This window comes from Rhinatrema bivittatum, chromosome 10, assembly GCF_901001135.1.
Source record: "Rhinatrema bivittatum chromosome 10, aRhiBiv1.1, whole genome shotgun sequence".
NCBI classification, from domain to species: Eukaryota; Metazoa; Chordata; class Amphibia; order Gymnophiona; family Rhinatrematidae; genus Rhinatrema; species Rhinatrema bivittatum.
In genome coordinates, this window is record NC_042624.1 from 93,716,530 (window position 1) to 93,737,962 (window position 21,433).

At 37.5% G+C, this 21,433-nt stretch overlaps 1 protein-coding gene across 1 annotated transcript; it reads left to right on the forward strand.

Annotated features, from left to right (window-relative positions):
• Window positions 1–8,963: 8,963 nt before the first annotated feature.
• On the forward strand, window positions 8,964–21,222 carry ASB17 (ankyrin repeat and SOCS box containing 17). Its single transcript, XM_029618862.1, has 3 exons — window positions 8,964–9,364; window positions 18,714–18,993; window positions 20,900–21,222. Exons 1-3 carry the CDS (start codon window positions 8,964–8,966, stop codon window positions 21,104–21,106), a joined length of 888 nt encoding a protein of 295 aa, XP_029474722.1. The 3' UTR covers window positions 21,107–21,222.
• Window positions 21,223–21,433: the final 211 nt, after the last annotated feature.

The following is a 21,433-nucleotide window of genomic DNA, read 5'->3' on the forward strand; positions in this document are numbered from 1 at the left end:
ACCTATAATAGCCTTTTCTTGTGGGAAGAATATCCAGGATTGGGTGGTGAGATCTGATGACCGTGCAATATCAGACATTACAGATAACTCAGCAGAGAGGGAGCATTTCACATGTGGACTTTGCAATTTCTGTGCTCAGACTATAAAGGGATAATGTTGGCTTCCTCCAATTGTTTGATAGAACAAATTGTCTCTTTACACATGTAGTATATTTTTTAATGTGTCCATGCAGCAAGCTCTACATTGGAAAAACAAAAACAAATTCGAACTTGATTGACAGAGCACACAAGCTGCATTAAAATAAGAAAATTCAGGCACAAATAGTGGCACATTGCTTGGAATTTAACCTCACGTTGGCAGATTTGAAGTGGGGATAGTTGAACATCTTTCCCCTCACCCACAAGGGGGCAATCTAGAGCTAGTTACATATTCGTGAACAATTTTGGATTTTTACTCTAAATATGGTTTTTCCAGCAGGACAATCTTGATCTTGAGTGGTACTAGATTATTTAAAAAATATATTTGGCAGCATTATCTGTTTCATAGTTACTTAAGTACCATCTAATCCTGTTTATTTTTAAAGGCGCCAAAAGAATTTCAAGATGCTGTACCAGTGGGAGCACAGTAGCAGCAATCTGTCTCTTCTTTCTCTATACTATTTGCTATTAATTTTAAATGTTGGCTTTTATGCTCATTTGTTTTTGTAGAATAATGTTGCGCAATAAAAGGTTACGCAAATTAAGAATTGTTTGGATATTCAGTTTGTTCCATCTTCAGCCCCCTGACACAGAATACAAAACACGGCCAGTTTTGGGGCACTTCTCATTGACAGGATGTACTTTGAAAATCCTTAAAAGATAAGTTGGAATTTTATTTGCATTAACAAAAACCAAAAAAAGGTATGTGCTTGCCTATGATTAATTATAAGGCAAGGAAGGTACTTGGAGTGCATATAGTGCCTATTATGAATGGCTAAAACTAATTAAATATATTTACATTCTTCATGAGGGTTCTCATTTGAGTTGTAATCTGTGTTCTCTCAGTTTTCATGACAACTAGTGACAATGGTTATAAGTAAAGACTCATACAAAAAATAATCCTCCTTGTCTATATTCTCAAAGGTAATGGTAACTTTAATGATGCAAGAAATATTGATATATTAGAATGACCTTCATAATAGATGTCATCGATATGTTTTCACATCTCATACTGCACCTTATATTTAATCATTGGTCATATGTCAATTAATCCCATTTTTTTTTAAAAGGTTTTTTTATAATGCAAATAAACCACCATCAGTGAAAAAATGCACTTCATTTTAGGACTTTTACTCGTGGCGATTCTTTTGATTAAGCCCACGCCAGATAAGTGATTCTCCTCTCAAGCATTGACTTTGTTTTTCACTGATGGTGGTTTATTTGCATTATAAAACACCTTTTCAAAAAATGGGATTAACATATGACAATAATTATGTATAAGGCAGAGTATGAGATGTGAAAACATATCAATGATGCCTATTATGAAGTTCATTCTAATACATCAATATTTCTTACATCATTAAGTTACCATTACCTTTGAGAATATAGACAAGGAGGATTATTTTTTGTATGATTTTGTTTTCCACTTGTCTTACATTTATAATTGGTCAGTGGTAAGCAGTTTTTGCTTGCATAAGTAAAGACTACCACATTAACTCTACAACACCTTGCAAATATCACCTATAAATATCTGAACTTTATTTTACCACTCTTACATGGTTAGAGTATAGAAAAAATAGACCAAAGGTTCAAGAACAACTTTCTTCTGATCGCCTGACAGTTCTCTTCATTTCGTAATTCAGGAAAAACAAAACAAACAAATAACACAGTGTATCTGTAGCTATGCTCAGATCATCTTCTCTCTACCCCCACTACACACACAAGCAGGGTTTCTACTGTCTGCCTCTATGTACCATCACTTTTTTGTTTTCAAAGAAATTACTTTAGTCACTAGCAAAAGTTTTAATACAATGTGTGGGGGTTTTTTGTTTTTGGGGTTTTTTTTGCTATTTCTGCTCTGTAGTCTGGACTCTAATTACATTGTTTTACAGTCTTTTTTTCTGTTAAATCAATTTAATCTACATTATAAAGGAAGTTAATTAAAATGTTCACTTTCATTTTGGTTATATTTAGTAACATAAAGGCACGTTCCCTTTTAAATATTTGCTTATGTATGCTCTAGCAACTAAATCTGAACTTGAATAAATCTCATTCTTTTTGCAAGAAATGTAATAACTGAATATGAAGAATTTACTGTAGCACCACAACTGCAAATTATCTGAAGTCCTGCCTATTCTTTTCTGATTGGGTGAGTACTACAATTAGGCAATTGCAAACACCGTTTGCAACCAATCATGTGCAGCCCTAATTATACAAATGGCATGTGATTAGCAAGCTTTGAAAAGCATCTTTGTGCTGGATAGCAACAAAAGAAAACAGAACAAATGCTAACTGCTGTTACTCAAATAAGTTTATGAGAAGAAAACATCTTAAGAATAAACTTTTTTTTTTAACAAATCATTCTTGTTTTCTAATGCAACACACATACATCATTTTTTAATTGGAAAAAAAAAAAGACCACCACTGATGACTAATGAAGCAGTCTTCAAAACCTGCTTGTCGAAAACTTTACCAGAGTAGTATCTCCAAAGCAAGACTAAAGAGAAGATATTAGATTAACATTTCAAAGACTGCTCAATAGTCTTTGTGGATTGATATTGATCATGTATATGGGTTCACAAGGAGAAATGCTTCTGAAAGCCCATTTCCGGAACAGCCAGGAGAAAAAAAAGGGGGACCGTAAACATGTAACAATTGAAAAGGATTATCATCGATCTTTATTTTTGATTACTAGCAGCATTAAAGATATTCGGAGCACTTTGAGAGACATCAAAGCCACTACTGGTCACAGCAAAGAAGCCTGGCTAGCTTCTGAACCATCCTCTTCAAAACACAAAGCTTGTACTGTTAATGTTAATAAAGGAACAGAACCTTCTGAAGAACAAACTAGAAGGATAAAACTGGAAATTCAGAGTCAATTAGAACTAAATGGTGAGTACGGAGATCAAGGAAATGTATCAAGGAGAAAACATACTGCATTATATGGACAAGATTACAAGTCTTTAACCATAAATGAATCACAGTTTCCAGGAAGTCTTGACCTAACTGACCATCCTGTATCAACCCAGCAAGCTTTTTCAGGTAAAAAGAATACATATAGTACATTTAGAAAATGTGAACACAATGTTAATTATAGAAAACCTGTTTTCAAAACTGTGCAAAGCAGCTGTCCACTTGTAAAGGAAATTTTAGAAACAGAAAACAATTGCAGTGGTTTGGATTTTAGAAAACAGTTGAAACTTTATAATGAAGCTACAACGGACACCAGAGCTAATTCCACTGCTAAAATGCTGCCTGGTGTGAAAGGGTTAATAAGCACGGAAAAAAGGGAGCAGAAAGGATTAAATCATAGAATTCTGCAGCATTCCTCTGAGGCTGCCTGGAATTTGGTTCCCAAAGTAACAGAAACTTTGCCAAAATGCAATGAGGTTCTAGTTCAGAACAATGGATGGGAAGAAAAGAACAAGAATCAAACAGAAAAATATATTTACAGCTCACCTTCTTTGGTTTTTGAAACGCCTAATATTTATAGTGAAAATGAAGGAAGCGTAAAAGAGAATCATAAGAAAAAAGAGCAAAATATCCCCAAACCAAAGCGATGTCTTTCTTCAAAGCAGCTGCCAAGGACACAACCAGGTCACTCAGCAAATCAAGAAAATGAACTTGAAAACAGGAGACCAGATGATCAATCTGCAGGTTTTCAAGGAACAAGCTATCAAATAAGATTCTTCCAGGGTAATGATGGTGAAGAATTATCTGATAAAGTAAATAGACAGTCTCCTTCGGTAGTTGCATCTAGCAAACACAGACAGGCAAAAAGAAGTCAGTCTGCTCCATCAAGGACTTTTTTAAAAGGGCGAGTTAAATCAGCATCAGGACAGTTTTATAATGCCGGAGGCCAAAACAATGATTATATCTCTGGTGGTTTTGGAAATAGATCTGCTAGTGCAAGTGCTTGGCATCATCAGAACCCTATTGTTAGACCTGCTTCTAACCCAGACAGAGGAAAAGTGAAAATTAATATGATCCTTTCAAAGACAGAGAAGAAAAGAATCTTAGAACAAATGATTTTAAACTACAACAAATCTATGGATAAAATCATACTGGAGAAAGAGAGGCAGAGGTTGCTGCAAGGCAAGATCACAGCTTTTATAGCCTCTCTGCTGCCATACTGCAAGAACTCCTCAGCTGTAATAATAGACGATACCTCACTAAACTGATTACATATATTTCCAGCTGAAAATTAATATACATTTCATCATTTGACTTGAATCTTATTTGCAGTTCTATTTTAATTTTTACTGTATTTAAGATTTTGTTTGACTCAGAATTATGGTCATAAGCAATGGGCTTGGACTGGGCTAGGAACTAATACTGGCACTTTTCCCACCCCAGTCCAATAGAGGATAGAAGTAGGAGGAAGAGCAGCTGTGAGAAAACCCAATCCTTCCTCTTCTCCATGTGGTAATGCTGGTGGCACTGCTCTTGCTCCCCACTCCCCCTAAGCTACAACCCCACATTCCCTACCTCCACAGCAAAGAAGGCAGCAGCTGTCCCTGGCTTCTCTTCCCTGGTTCCTGCATGCTTACTGTCTTGAGGAACATACCACAATTAATTATGCACTAACCACCCAGGAGGTTAAATCACAATCTAATAACTATAACAAAAACCTACTAAAATCATCTTTGAATTGGCAGCACAAATAAACTTATAAAGAATGAAATATATAATGAGAAGATCGTGGTAGTTTCATATATTATACTGATTTTTAAGGTACCATCCCGGTTACCCCAGTAATACTTCATATATTCATCAACTTACCACTAACCTTCCCGTGAATTAATGTGCAAAAGTGCCATAAAAAAAAATAAATATATATATATTTGTTTTCTTTTTAGTCTTGTTCTTCCTTTATAATTAAAACCTACTGCCATTCTTTCAACTATTATTTTGGTGATGTGTCTGCTTCAACAAATTCCTTGATTGTAGCTTTATCAGCTTACAAAACACAAAACAATGCTTAATATACACATTGGTCCACCATTTTTAAATAAGAGACGCCACTTGAATACAACATTGCTCACAGAAGCTAGATAGTCCGCTTAAAATAAATTTGTTTAGGAAAACCTTTTCAAGAAAAGAATTTGTTGTGGCCCCTGATGAAGGACATTGGTCCGGAGCTTGGCCATGTCGGGAAGATCAAGCAATGAACATTAAGGGAAGCTGGGAGGATCAAGGAACGGGACCATCAAGTAACTTTAGAATATTAAGCATTGCTTTGTGTTTTGTAAGTTGATAAAGCTACAATCAAGGAATTTGTTGAGGCGGACACATCACCAAAATAATCGTTGAAAGAACGGCAGTAGTTTTTAATAATAATGGAGGAACAAGAATAAAAAGAACAATATATATATTTTTTTTGGTGGCATTTTTACATATTAATTCACGGGAAGGTTGGTGGTAAGTTGATGATTATAAGAAGTATTACTGGGGTAACCGGGATGGTACCTTAAAAATCAGTATAATAAATGAAACTACCACGATCTTCTCATTATATATTTAATCCTGTCTTGAGGAAGCACATAAGTGAGGAGGGCAGAGCAACTATGGGGACTTGGAATATGCATTCACTGAGTCCCCATGCTGCTGACAAGCTGTTACAGTCCAAGCAACTGAAAGATAGGTGAGATGAACCAGAAAAGGAAAGATTTAGGGAAAAGAGGAAGAAAGAAACCTGAGCGAAATATGGGGCGTGGGGATGAAGGGAGAGAGGGAATGAGAGGCAAGAATCTGGAGAATGCCACCATTTTTCTCCACTTTGACCCCTGGATGTATGTATTGTACACCGTTTTGATCAATATTTTGTGAGATGGTATATAAATAATGTTAAATAAATACATTAAATAAATAAATACATCCCAATTCAAACTTCCTGATCTGTTGCATATCCTCCAGAAAGGATGTAAATGCTAGAAAATGATGCCTCAATCAATCAAAGTAGCTGATTGATTTTACTGGTGCTTAAGTCCCTTTTGTATGCAGAATGAGGACAAGTTTCAAAGTTATTTACCTAAATAAATAGCTAGTTAACAGGATAAACTGGTCTGTCTGAAAACTGTCCTACTCTGTTCGGCCATAGCACACACACATTTCACTGTGTTAAAAAGAGGAATTTGCATGGGCGTGTTTAGCTCAGGGGAGTAAAATAGCCTGCAGGCATTCAATTTTCAAATATACACATGCTCCTTTTCACCCTGCTTGGCTGTCCAAACATTATCAGATACAAAGTATGCAGGGTGTTTTTTTTTTTAGCATGCATACTTTGCAACTGCTAGTTTTAAAAGAAACAACATGAGTGATTTCTTTTTGAAAACTCACAATGTACACAGGCTAAAAATGACTACATACATTACAAACAATGTGGATATTCCAAATTGTCCCTATATGTACAGATCCAGAAGCTTGAATTTGGCCTGAAGTTACCAGCTGAAATAGTTGATGGTTTGTAGAAATGCAGCAGCTAGTTATTAATAGAAAACACCCAATTTAGATCTTATTTCTATTATGACATGTCACTTGCTCCCTTTTCAGAAACTGAGGCACTTCTATTACTACTGCTATTTGCTGGTAAATAATACCATATAATAGGCAATGATCACAGAATCATATCCCATTACAGAAGCTGTACCAAGTTGTTATATGACCATTCTCAACCAGTTACTGAAGGTACTTAAAAGTTTTATGCATTTAACAATACTACATTATTTCTTTGTGACCACATTTTACTTAAAATGATTTATTTATTTATTACTTATGTTCTGCATCTTCCAATAGTAATTTCTCAGTGCGGATTTCAAGCAAACAACCATAATACACACAATATAGTACAAACACTTTGAAAATAGTAGTAAAATCTAAAAAAAAAACAACCATAATATATATAATACAGTACAAACATTAAAAATAACAGTAATAAAATCTAAAAATGTCAATTAAAAGCTTCCTTAAAAAGAGTTTTGACATTTTTTCTAAAAGCTTGATGTCCTTTTCCTCTCTAACCTCAATGGCCAATTCATTCCAGTGAAAGGAAGCAGCATTAAAAAACGCTCTGGGGAGATATTCAAATGCTACTTAGCTGGATAAATCAAACTTATCTGGCTAAGTGGCTGTCGCTGAATATCTGGCTATACCACTTAGTTGATTATGCTTAGCCATATAGTCAGTGGGTGGGCAGTGGGCATAGCTGGGCAGCACTACCTATCCGGTTAACTTAGCCGGATAAGTCTCAATATTGAGCTTTTTCCAGCCAGGTTAACCAGATAAGTCAGATGTGGCCCATAGTAGATCTAAAGTTAGCCAAATAAGTTTATCCAGCTAACTTTAATGCTTATTTGGAAATATCCTGTATAAGTTAGTCAGATAAGACTTATCCAGCTAATTACTTACATAGCCAGAGAGATTTTAATATTGGCCCCTCTGTTTCTAGTCAGATGACGTTTATAGTCTCGGGCAGTAGGTAAGGCTAGCAAATGTGCACCAGTAGAATGCAGAGAGTAGCCTGGTAAATACCAGTGCAATTTATGAACCAGGGAGCAGTTATGTTCTGAGCATAGCAATTTGTGATTCAGTTCCAATAATTTAAACTGCACTGTCCACTGTACTGTACTATACTAATGCATATAACACACTCAGTATTCTAGCTGCTGCATTTTGGACTAGATGTAAAGCCAGATCAAATTGTTTGGGAGACCTACCTATATGCTATTACAATAGTCTAGATGACCCAAGACTAAATTTTGGGTCCTAAACAGCTCATTTAGTAGCAACAACTTTAATGACTTAAGGAATTTTAGTTTCCAAAAAGTTAATTTTGCTACATGCTGCATGGTAAGACCAGAGTCAATAATAATGCCAAGGTTTCTGACCTCATACAACAGAGGCAGAGTAACATCTTCAATGTTTTAAAAGAGAATCTTGTTTGGGGGCTCATTTAACTACCTACAAAAGCTTAGTCTTTTTTAGATTCAAAGAAAGTCCATGTTCTGTCAACCAACTCTTTATATGTATCATGCAGGATCTAAAATGTGTAATAGGGAAATCACTTTTATCACTACAAGGCATAATAAACTGAATGTTATCAGCCTATATATATAATATAAAACCCCTAAGTTTTTAAATACTGCTCTCAATGGCACAAGATATATATTAAAAAGTACCAAAGATAAGGCTGACCTCTGTGGCACTCCTGATGTTACAGAATGCCAGGATGAGCAAGTGTTTCCCAAATGTATCCACTGTTTTCTTTGTGATAAAAATGTCAAAAACCATGATAGAACTATGTTGCCTAAACCTATGGGCCCTAGCTGCCTAATCAAAACATCATGCCTAATAATATCAAATGTGAGAGTTATATCTAGTTGAACTGAAATGCCAGAATTTCAATGATCTAAGCAGCTGTTTTTCTTATGTAAAGCATAAAATCAATATTTTGATTTCTTTAATACAAACTACAGTAAACACAAGCAAGTTTTATTTAACCTTTGTCAAGACAAATTGATGTATTATATAAATATTTTTGTTTTTAATTATATTCTCTATTCTTACAGAACAATTTTACAATTTTATTAAAAATTAATTCTCCAAAAATAAAATCTACTGAATATATTTTACTGAGATTTTACTATCAAAGCAACATTTCAAGATTTTTCAGTGCCTCCTGTACCCTGTCAAACAATTACAATATTGTGACCTCAGGTAGCAATCCTCTGACCTCATCTGTGGTACATTTTTGTATTTTAAGCAGAAATGTCTGAATTTTGTAGATTAAACTGTAAGGCTTGTTGTCAGAAAAACAATATATTCATTGATCTTGTTGACAGAATTGTTAGGAGACCATCTTTACAATTCCCTGGTCAGTGGGGATATCAGTGTTATGAACCCAGAGTTTACAGGACTCTGGTAAAAATATTGAGGCATGTTGATCTGGATGGATTTAATATTCTGATCACAGATTATATCACTTTTGTGAAAAGATCAGAATATCGCCTTGAAAAGCATTTTAATCATGAGTTTACTGAAATATGTGTGAACACGATTCTATACTGGATTTTTGCAAGAAAAGGTAATCCCATGTTTGTTGAACTGCTTTTACAGAAGACTAGAGATTACATTCAGGACAGGAGCTGCAATTTGGCACTAATATGGAGGTACAGTAACAACTAGTGTTCTAATTTTGTAAAAGCAACAACTAAAAATAGTTTATAGTTAATGAAGTACAGAAGGGTTGATGCAATCTGTTTTTTCCAGCACCCTCTTTGCTAGATCTCCAATAGAAGTAAGGAAAATAAAAATGTAAAGCTAAATGACACTTCTTTAATTTATGATATACTTTCACTTCCACAGCAATAGATATCTTTAAACAGTCATCACTTTTACAAATATTTTTAAATTTTCTTTTACTTTGAATTTCAGCACAAGAAAGTTAGTAATTCTGCATTAGTGCTCCTCTGTGATATTTTTAACACTGGAAAAGAGCACTAGGTAACAGCTCTCTCCATTTGATAAGCAGGTACCTTCATCTTAAGTATATACACATTCCCTGGCCTATATTCCCTAGTCTATGCATTATTAGTTAGCAGTAGGCCACTGTTTAAAATATCCTTCAGGTGTTACTCATGTAAATTTTATTAAAGAACTACAATCTTGTGAATTTATCATATTTACACACCCAAAAGATACACAAGTTTGCTTTTCGTAAACAATATTTTCTGTAAATAGCAGGATGAATTGGCCATTATATGTGAGTGATATCATTGGCAGCACCAAATGGACTTGTCTCTTCAAGTCAGTAGAGCTTTGAGCTCTACCTAGCATGTACAGGAGTTCCCGCTTGGACATTGCCTCATGATTCTTCTCAGTCTATATCAGAGCTAAATCTAGCTATGTAGTCGACTATTCACAGAGGCAAGAGCTATCTATGGAAAACACCATTTATAATAAGCAAACTTGCTTTTTCCATTGATAAGCTGGGTCATTCCATATCAAGTGGACCAGGGGTCCACGTTCAACCTTCTCCAAATCGAACAAAATTTTGCACGGATGTTCTCTAGGGTCTCAAACAAAAACATACTAAATTTTTCACTTGGATCTCCATTGGTTGGAGAGATAGAGGTAGTAGAATGGAGGTCACATCTGAGTATCATGCTCTGTGCAACCTGAAAAGGCTATTTTGTCCAAGTGCTGCAGCCCAACAATACCTCTCAGGGGCCTGAAATGTTGATGATTATTACAACCTCTGGTGCTAAGATCCTATGCAAAGTTTGGAACCTAACATGAGCTTGCCACCCTTTTAATGGGCCAGCAAAGTATGTGAACAATTTTACAAAAGAAATATAAGGCCTACTTTGACGCCTCATTGCTCCTGACCTATACTTTGATTCAGGCCCTGACTGGACCACTAGTCATGGCCCATGGCATAAAAGTATAAGATTTGTACTAAGAGGCTTTTCAGGCAACTAGAAGTAAAGATATAATTACATAAAGACACAATGTCACTTTATTATGCAAATCTTTGCCAGTTTTCAGGTGCCAATCTCTCTGTGTAGTTTTAACATTTTTGTTTTATGTCATTTGAAAGAGCTTCATTTTTTCTAGAAAAGTGGTACTGTTTCATTTTGGACCCAATCGTGCTTTGGTCAGAATTAAGGCCCCAACGATATTTATTTTATTTATTTATTTAAAGGCTTTTATATACCGGAGTTCATGCACTAGTGCGTACCACTTCGGTTTACACAGAACAAGGAACAGAAAATTACATCAAACAGATTGAACAATTAAACAAATATACAATTACATCCAACGATTGGGTATAAATAACATGGCTAACTTAGTAGGAACTTAGAGTTTGAGGTAAAGGAGAGAAATAGTACCAAGTGGTAACAGAACAATGTTAATAGCTAAATAATAAATATAAATAGTAAATACAAATTCTTATAATAAATACAGGTGCTTACAGATTACACATGCAAATGATATGAATCATTTGCATGTGTGGGCAGGCTATGTTAAAAACGGTCATTTTTTGCACCCTGCTGTATAACATGCAAATGAGCTACGTGAAATTTTACAGTGCGGCGAAGCTTGTTGTGCTTACCATGCTTGTAGCTTATGACACATCTTGCTTTGACATACTTTTATAAATGACCCTTCACAATGGACATTTTATCATGTTGTATTATTTACTGCATGCAAGCCTGAACATGCAAAAGTATCACCTTCACAAAGAACAATGGTGATGTCATGTTAGCAGGGTTGTGGTAGCGATTTTGGGAACATGTCCTGGCCTGTGACACCATTGTGCTCTTTGTGGTATAATGATTGCCTTGACAAACAAGTCTTGCCCTATCCTGATGTTGTATGTATCTTGATGAAACTATCGAAAATTATTCCTTTATTGTTCGGGATGCAATGCAAGGATTTCATTGGGAAAATAGTGAGGCAACACTCCACCCTTTTGTTGTTTAATATTGCAATTTTAATGTCCAGTGTCTCTGTAAATGCATGATCAGTGACTGCTTGCACCATAACACAACAGCTGTGCACAAGTGTTTGAGATCACTCATTGAGCATTTGAAGGGCATTGTACTTGTTTTGGAGCATATTCACTGCTTTAGTGATAGCTCTGCTGCTCAATACAAAAACTTTAAAAATTTAATTAATCTTTGCAGTCATAGTAACAACTTTCATGTTAGTGCTGAATGGAACATTTTTGGCACCAGCCATAGAAAATCACCCTGTGATGGGATTGGAGGAACCACAAACTTTTAGGTGCCCGTGCTAGTGTGAATGCCCCCTCAATAACCAGATTTTTACACCAAGGTAAAAACATCCCTGGTATCAAATTTTTCATTGTCCCAAAGGAGGACTTTGAAGCAATCAGATCTGAGCAGGATGAGAGGTTTAGCAAAGGTCATACAGTTGCTGGCACAAGAGAAAATCATCAATTCAAGCCAATTGATGCAACTAAAAGTTGCATTAGCAAAATTTTAAATGACATCACCTCATTCATTGCAAGTATTCTAGAACATAAACATGAATAATTTCCTGCCTTTCAAGTATCCTGCTTACAATCTGGTCAGTATTTAGCTTGCATCTATTATGATTCCTGTTGGACTGGCCATATATGCAAAGTCTCAATTTAGGAACGTGATGTCTTGGTCAATTTCTTGCACCCCCAAGATCCTGCTAGGTCATTTTACTGGCTGCCCCATAGAGACACTTGCTGGGTTCCAGAAGAGCACATTAATGCTATCCTTGATGCACCCAAAACAGCTTCATCAGGCAGGCAGTACATTTATTCACAAGCCACTTTGTCAGGCACGAAAAAAGACAAAGTGAAATTTTGTGAAATCTGCAGTTTAAGCAATTTTCGTATGTAGTATCTTGCCTTTTCTTGTTTTGTGCTTAAATAAAAGCTTGGAAACCTATGGCTGGTACCTTGTCTGGCTATCTGGCGTGGCCCCTAGGCGATGACGTTGTCAATTTTGCTGAATTGGCAGTGGCTCAGACACCATTGACCAATGCAAGGTAACTAATCAGCAAACAAAGTTTTGCACTGACTTTGATGACTAATTTATTAAAATATGTCTAAACAAATATGTGTCAAAAGCTAAAAGTGTGGTAAGCACTTAAACTGATCTGCACTGTAAAATTTCAGATTTCTAGCTCATTTGCATGTTTCACATTTGGGTGCCAAAATGGCTCTTATTAACATAGGGGTAGATTTTTTTAAAAGCGCGATCGCGTACTTTTGTTTGCGCAGCAGGCGCAAACAAAAGTACGCTGGATTTTATAAGATATGCGCGTATCTTATAAAATCCTGGATCGGCGCGCACAAGGCTGCCGATTTTGGGCAGCCAGCGCGCGCCGAGCCGCGCAGCCTGCCTCCGTTCCCTCCGAGGCTGCTCCGAAATCGGAGCGGCCTCGGAGGGAACTTTCTTTCGCCCTCCCCTCACCTTCCCCTCCCTAACCCACCCCCCCGGCCCTATCTAAACCCCCCCCCCTACCTTTATCCATGGATTTACGCCTCCCAGAGGGAGACATAAATCCACGCGCGCCGAGACCCGACCCGGGGCGGTTCCGGAGGGCGCGGCCACGCCCCTGGAACGCCCCGGGCCAAAACCACGCCCCCGGGCCCGCCCCCAAAACGCCGCGTCCCGCCCCCAAAACGCCGTGTCGTTCGGCCCCGCCCTCCGACACGCCACCTTCTAAAAACCCCAGGACTTACGCGCGTCCCGGGGCTCTGCATGCGCCGGCGGCCTATGCAAAATAGGCGCGCGAGGGCCCTGCTCGCGTACATCCAGGCAGATTTACGCAAGCAGGGCTTTGAAAATCCGCCCGACAGTGCATTCACGCATGCAAATAATGCTTGTCTTTGGGACTGTAATTCTGATCAAAGGAAAGCTGAGTCCAAGATGAAACAGGATGACTTTTGTAACAAAAAAGGTGCTCTTTCAAATGACATTAGGACCTTATCTATTAGAGCCCCCCCCCCCCAATACAATACATTATCGTAAACCTACTGTGACATTACTATGGTATGGACTACCTGTGAGTCAGTTCATCTTGTTGATGGGGAGGCGCAGTTTTAGTAAGATACTTAATTGGAAGAGGAAACTCCACTTTTGCCTGGATGTGTGGGAGCATGGTTAATTCTGAGTCTAGCAGCCTCCTGTGTCTTTAGTAGGAACTTATAGGATCTGAATGGACTGATCTGTGCATGTTTTTTATCCAGAGGATTTCCGTTTTATTTGTGTTAAGACAACTTAGGCTTTACTATCAGGTGAATGATGTGCTATGTTTATTTATATATTTATTAAAAATCTGGTATTCTGCAAACTTCTATGCAATTGTGTTCAGTGTGGATTATATTATATTATCAATATATATCAAATACATATATATTCATCATAAAACAGAGCATTCTCATAACATAGTAAAAACTCTTCATTATCCAAATGCCTCTAAACAATATGGCTTTATCCTGTTTTCTGAACACCTTTACATCAGTCTCTTCCCAAAACCAAACTGGTGATGCAATCCACATTACTGGTGAAATGCATGAAAAGGTCCTGGCATGCAATTGCTTGAGCTTATACTCTCTGTTATTAGAGACCCGCTACAATTTGGAACATAAGGAGTGAGTAGGGGTGTACCAAGAAATGTTATTATTTTTTTTTTATTATGCAGCATTTTTCTTCATATTTATTTATTTATTTGATGAGTTTTGTATACCGTTATTCGGTAGAGCCATCATAACGGTTTACATAGTGAACAAATTTTCAAGGAAGTTTTGAGATATTATAACAGAGTTAACAATTACAGGAATAAACATAACAAGTCTAGGAAGTAATATAAGGTTGAATGAGGAGGGAAATATGTTAGATTGTGGATTATAGTTGTGAGTTCATTTGAGAGTTGGTATGTGCAGATGATTGGAGGTCTGTGAAGAATTTACAAAACAATAAAGTTTTTAGGTCTTTTTTGAAGGTTTTTATGTTGTGTTGAGTTCTCAGGTCTTCAGGTAGTGAGTTCCAAAGTTTGGGGGAGGCGATGGAGAAGGCTCTCTCTCTTGTTGTTGTTAGATGTGCATCCTTGATGGTGGGGATTAATAAGTAGTTTGAGTTGTTGGAGCGTAGGTTTCTTGAGGAGTTTTGAAGAGTTATGTTAAGGGTGTAAGTAAATTACATTTACTTAGCATTTTAAAACTGTGATCTGTATTTAACCGGCAGCCAGTGCAATTTACCTAATCCAGGACATACATGATCAAAGTTTCCTAGACCTAGGAGCAAATGCGCAGCAGCATGCTAGATTAGTTGCAGTGTGTGTGTTAGCTCCTCTGGAAGGTTTACACATAAACTGATATAATAATCTAGTTGTCCTAATACCATTAAGACTCTAGCAATGGGAGGTTCAAGGAGGGTATAGATATTAGAAGGGTTCTTCCCCCTAGGCTGATGGGCAGTATCCATTTGTATAAATGGTTTTCCAAAGAGCACTGGGGCAGAGTTTTGAGTTGTTATAAGCAGTCTGGGCTGAGAAGTCATTGAGAGGAGGTAGTTGAGGAGTATTTTGGAGAGGATTTGAAGAATCCGTCTTGGTGTGTTGTCTGGTAAACTAGTAAGGCACTTGTTCTGGTATTCCAGTAGTTATATGAGGAAGAGGAAGAACTCTTTTCCTGAATGAAGTGGAGTAGACTTGGGAATGTCTAAAAGCAAGTGGAAGATTTGTTCTGGAACTATTCTACTGAGTGAGTACTGTGGGAATTTTCAAGGAAGTCTTTATATTTTCTCTTTGGTCTCAGAAATGACAAGCTCATTGGGAGGAACTGTGGGGTACCTTTGAACTGAGGAGATTAAAGCTGCATAAGAACAGTATGCAAGTGATTTTCATGTTTTTATTAACCAACTGTACTTGTGTTGTTTTGGACTGCGTTCTTGACATTTTCCCCTGTTTTTGTTGTACTTTGAATATTTGTATTGCCTTAAACTTTGCCCAGCTTTTGTTTGGTACATTTTTTCTACTTGGAGAACACTTCTGGTGTGGACTTTTATTCTTTTAGTTTGTCTGGTGGACTCTCTTAGTTGTCCTTGCAGGAGCATTCCTGCCCCCATTCCACAGGACCTAGTGTTGTTTTCTTTTTTCTCCCCACCCTGTTCTACAGGAATAGGAAGGTGGCTCCCTCCTCCTGCGTCCCAGGTCCAACTTAAATTGGACCTGGGACGCAATGGGGAGCTAATGGCGTAACAAAAGTGTGTCCCTAAACTACCTAAGATGCCACATTTTGGACAAATTGTAACCTATATGAGTAAACCTTTGGGGAAAGCCCACACTATTAGATGAATTGTCAAAGGAGTTATGCATGTAAATGTAACATACTATCGTAGAAATTTTCAAAAGCCATTTACTCGCATTAAGTGCACTTAACGCAGGAAAAACCTATTGACAATTGAATGGTATATATTGTAGCGATTTTCAAAAAGTCACATATACAGGTAAAGTGCATTTACACATATAAAACCCAGTTTTAAGCATATAAATGCTTTTGAAAATCAAGCCCATAGAGTCTATTATAATAATCCAATTGTGAAACCACAAATGAGCGAATTACTGTTTTAGAGAAATTAAAATTCAAAAAAGATTGTAGATTTTTGCACAGTCTATAACTTTAAAAAAACCAGAATGGACCATCCTGGCCATGTGTGCTTTAAAATTGAACACCGAGATCTCTTACCACGTCTGTGAAAGTTACACAATCAGTCTCAATGTCCGACATTGAGGGAGCCATATCTGGCCCTGACTGGCTAAATCATCAAAATCTGTTTTTTGATAATTAGCATTAGATTGCCTCTTTGAAGCCCTAGAATACATATCTGGAATGTATCTGAATGTATTTCATAATTTATGTATTGAAGTCTATATAAATTGTAATACCTTTTATTAGACTAATATAGAATGATCCAAAGATTTGGATTATTCTAACTGTCCTACAAGAATCCATTTTTCTCCAGGAACAATATGGTTACTAGATCCTGCACTACATGACTTATGTACCAACCTTTATTTAAAAAAACAAACAAACTGTTCATCTTTAGCCTGTTTGTGCATGGCAATAAATGTCTTATATGGTTAGTTCATTGTTACAATGGCAGTCTCTGCAAAAGGCAATAAGAAGAAAAAGCTTTTCCAGATTAAATATTAGCCTACTTGGTGGAGTTAGCAGTCCGTTCAACAGCCAAACTCAATAATAAAAGGGAATTTGCTATATGGGTATTAGGGTAATTTGAACTGGAATTGAATTTCACTCTTTGCTATTAACTACATATGTAATAAGGGACTCTGAAAAGGTCTATCATTAGGAAAATGGTAGTTATATTAGCAATATAAATTGAACCTAAGCAGGCGACAAAATTTGAAGCATAATTTGGTTCTGATATATAGGGGCAGATTTTCAAAGGGGTACGCACATAAGATACGCGCGTACCCCCCCAAAACCTGCCCCAAGCTCCCCCTGCGCGCACCGAGTCTATGTTGAATAGGCTCGGTGGCGCGCATAAGTCCCTGGGTTTTACTGGGGGGGGCGTGTCGCGGCGGCGCGTCATCCGGGGGCTGGGCCGCGGGCGTGGTTCCGGCCCGGGGGTGTTTCGGAGGCGTGGCCGAGGCCTCCGAAACCGCTCCCGGGCCTGGGAATTGCGCGCCGGCTGGCCGACACTCACAAGTTATGCATGCCTTAGGCAGGCGTAACTTTTCTAACAAAGGTGGGGGGGGGGGTTTAGATAGGGCTAGGGGGGGTGTGGGTTAGGTAGGGGAAGGTGCGGAGGGTGGAAGGAAAGTTCCCTCCGAGGCCGCTCCGATTTCGGAGCGGCCTCGGAGGGAACGGAGGCAGGCTGCGCGGCTTGGCGTGCACAGGCTGCCAATTTTGGGTAGCCTTGCACACGCCAACCCCAGATTTTAAAGGATACGCGCGTATCTATTAAAATCCGGTGTACTCTTGTTCGCGCCTGGTGGGCGTACTTTATTAAAATCTACCCCATATTGTAATCTTAGGGACAGATTTTCAAAGGGGTACGTGCGTAAGATATGTGCGTACCCACCGAAAACCTGCCCCAAGCTCCCCCTGTGCGTGCCGAGCCTATGTTGAATAGGCTCGGCGGCGCGCGCAAGCCTCGGGACACGCGTAAGTCCCGGGGCTTTCCTGGGGGGCGTGTCGAGGGCGTGTCACGGCGACGCGTCATCGGGAGCGGGGCTGCAAGCGTGGTTCTAACCCGGGGGCGTTTCAAGGGCATGGCTGAGGCCTCCGAAACCGCTCCTGGGCCGGGGAATAACGCGCAGGCTGCCAATTTTGGGCAGCCTTGCGCGCGCCAACCCCGGATTTTAAAGGATACACGCGGCTACGCGCGTATCTATTAAAATCCGACTTACTTTTGTTTGCGCCTGGTGTGCGAACAAAAGTACGCGTGTTTCTGCAATTACTACAGATTTTAAATACAGAAGTCAACTAGTGCAAGCTGGTTCACTGGTTTTGTGTGACAGCACAATAATGATGATTACCCTGAAGGGTAATCTGCTGTAAAATAAACAGGTTGAACTGGAAAATCTAGCCTCAATAGTACCTTGAGACTCTATTATGTCCCACTACAAACAAAACAATACCTTAATTATAGCTTTACTAAATGTATCATTTTATATTTGCAGGGAGACTAATAATTAGCTTCACAGATAAATGTTTAATGAGTTCTTCATATGAGCAAACCGATCTAGAAATCAATCTTTTCTATGATAAAGGAGTAGGTTGCAGAAAAAAGGAACCTAGACTGTGGCTTTGGTGCAATGTACTTGAGCTATTACCTAATTACAAAATTTGTTTTAATGACAGGTGGGAGTCAACTGAAACTAACATTGTAGAATGAACTACTCCAGTATTACAATCATAGCTTGGCATAAGGGTTTATAGTACTTCACAGAGATGTATAGTAAATATCCTATTATATTTTACAGGACTTTTACACCAGTCTACTGCCCAAGTCCACTTAGTGGCATCACTCCTTTGATTTATGTTGCTCAGACCAGGCAATCTAGTATCTTAAAAATACTCCTCCAATATGGGATTCTAGAAATGGAAAAAAAGCCAGTCAACATAGTATTCACAATTCTCTTCTACCCATCAAGAGTGAGAATAATGGATGATCACGAACTAATAGATATCCATGAAGATGCTAAGACATGTCTACAGCTTTGTACCAGGGTTCTCTCCTCCATTCCAGTTACAGAAATTAAGGTAGACATTTGTTTCTTTACATCCACTTTGAGATTATATATATACATACAGATATATATATATATATATATATATACATACACACACATATACATACACACACACACATATGCATACAAATGCATATGCATCTATCTGTGTCACTTCTTATATTCATATATCACCAATGTACAAATTTGTTCCCACTTGTGACACGCCAAATGTAATTGGACCATCATAATAAACACCACCGGTCAACAGACCTTATTTGCTTTATACATAATCATCGGTCTTTACAATGGTCACTTTTAATTTTTTTATATCTTTATTTTGTTACATAAAAATCTTTTTTTCAAATATATATACACTCACTTATCTTATATGCTGCCATTAACGCTCTCTCGAATCTCCCGACACGTGCCATGTTTCATGTGTCTATTTCTGCATCGGGGATATTCATCATTTTTTAAAAAGCATTTGATCTATAAAGAAACAGAATAAGTAGAATTAATATAGAGTTCAGCTTTTAGCACAAGGAGCAAAGCAGCAATCTCACCATTCATCTTGAGACCTCCTGGAAGTGCACGGGTTGCCTTGTAACTTAAAAAATGTTTTCGAAATTACCAGTGACAATGTCAAACCTCAATGGTTGTGCAAAGAAAATGAGTATACCTGGTTACTGATGATGTCGTTGAGGTTTTGACATTCATTGGTAATTCCTAAAAAATATTTTAGTTTCAAAGCAACCTGCGCACTTCGTGGAGTTGGAATCAAACCTCATGAAGGAGGTCTCAAAATGGATAGTGAGATTGCTACGTTGCTCCTTGTGCTATAAGCTGAATTCTAAGTTAATTCTACTTATTCTGTTCCTTTATAGATCAAATGCTGCTTAAAAATTGATGACTCTCCCCTGATGCAGAAATAGACACGCGAAACACAGCACATCGGGAGAATCGAGAGAGCGTTAATGGCAGCATCTAAGATAAGTGTGTTTATATATATTTGAAAATAAATTTTTTTATGTAGCAAAATAAAGATATAAAAAAGCAGAAGTGAACACTGTAAGGACCAATGATTATGTATAAAGTAAAGAAGATCGGTTGACTGGTGGTGCTTATTATGATGGTCCAATTACATTTGGCGTGTCACAAGTGGGAACAACTTTGTACATTGGTGATATATATATATATATACATGCACATAGATACCTACACATACTACTCTATTTACTAAACCCTATTTACATCAACAAACTAAGGCCAATGTTAATGTGGTACTTATTAAAAGATGTTAAGCCTTAGTAAATATTATGTTAACAGTTACTGCAATTGGTAATGCATGTGTACTGTCAGCCACAGTAGCAAAAGATCAGCCCCCACTCTACCCAAGCAAAGAAGAAGCTTGTAGTCATGAGACCTGCCATTGCATGAAGCAGAAATGAAGGGGCTTGGAATCTTAAGACCATTCCTCAGAACCTCTCCCCATACTGAGTAAAAAAAGAGGTCCAAAGGCCCTAGGCATCCCCCAGATGAAGATCCCACCCCCTTCCCCCAAGATCTACTGGTGATGGCTCTTTGGGCAGGGGTGATCCCCACACGCTCTCTCTTTTTCTCCGTTAGAAGGTATCATGTTTATACACAAATAAAACTTTGAAAATTGACCATCTACTTATTTACATGAGAAAAGAGCAGGAGATTTAGAAAGTTAATACTGTGTTAAGAAATACAAATCTTACTTTCAAGACTAAATTAATATTTTATCTGTTTAAACAAACTCAAAATAAAAACATTTACACTATACATTTATGTTTGTTTAAACTGTCATAATTCTGCTCCATCTATGATTACATCATTGGCAAAACCTAAACACATTATACAGTTTTTCATTGCATAAACAATTTCTTCTCTCTTTTTGTTTTCTTTTTAAGACACAACAGACTTTTGGAAGACATCCTATCATTTCTGACTGGCTAGACTACATTCCTTCAACAAGAGACAAAGATCCATGTGAACTTTTACATCTCTGCAGAATGACCATAAGGAACCAACTCATAACTAAAAACTTGCTTCCATCTGGTATATTTTTCCTGCCAATCCCCATTATTCTACAACACTATCTGAATTTAGAAACTTAATAAAATATTGGTTAGCCATAGTTAACCATCAAGTTAGTTATAGATAGTACATAAAGTAAATTACATCTAGTAGCACTATAGAAATGATTCGTAATATCAGAAGTATCATCTTCAGTCCTCTGGATTGTGTAGGACAATTATTCTGTTCCATTATGATTTTCTCATCTGAAATTTTTCACACACAGCTAATCTATATTAACATATTATGGGTCCGATTTATTAAGATTTTATCCTATAGATACAGAATGGAAGAAAAGCATTAGTAAATCAAGCCAGAAGTAAGTATGCAAGCTATTTTGAACACATTTTTTCAATAGTGTTTCTACA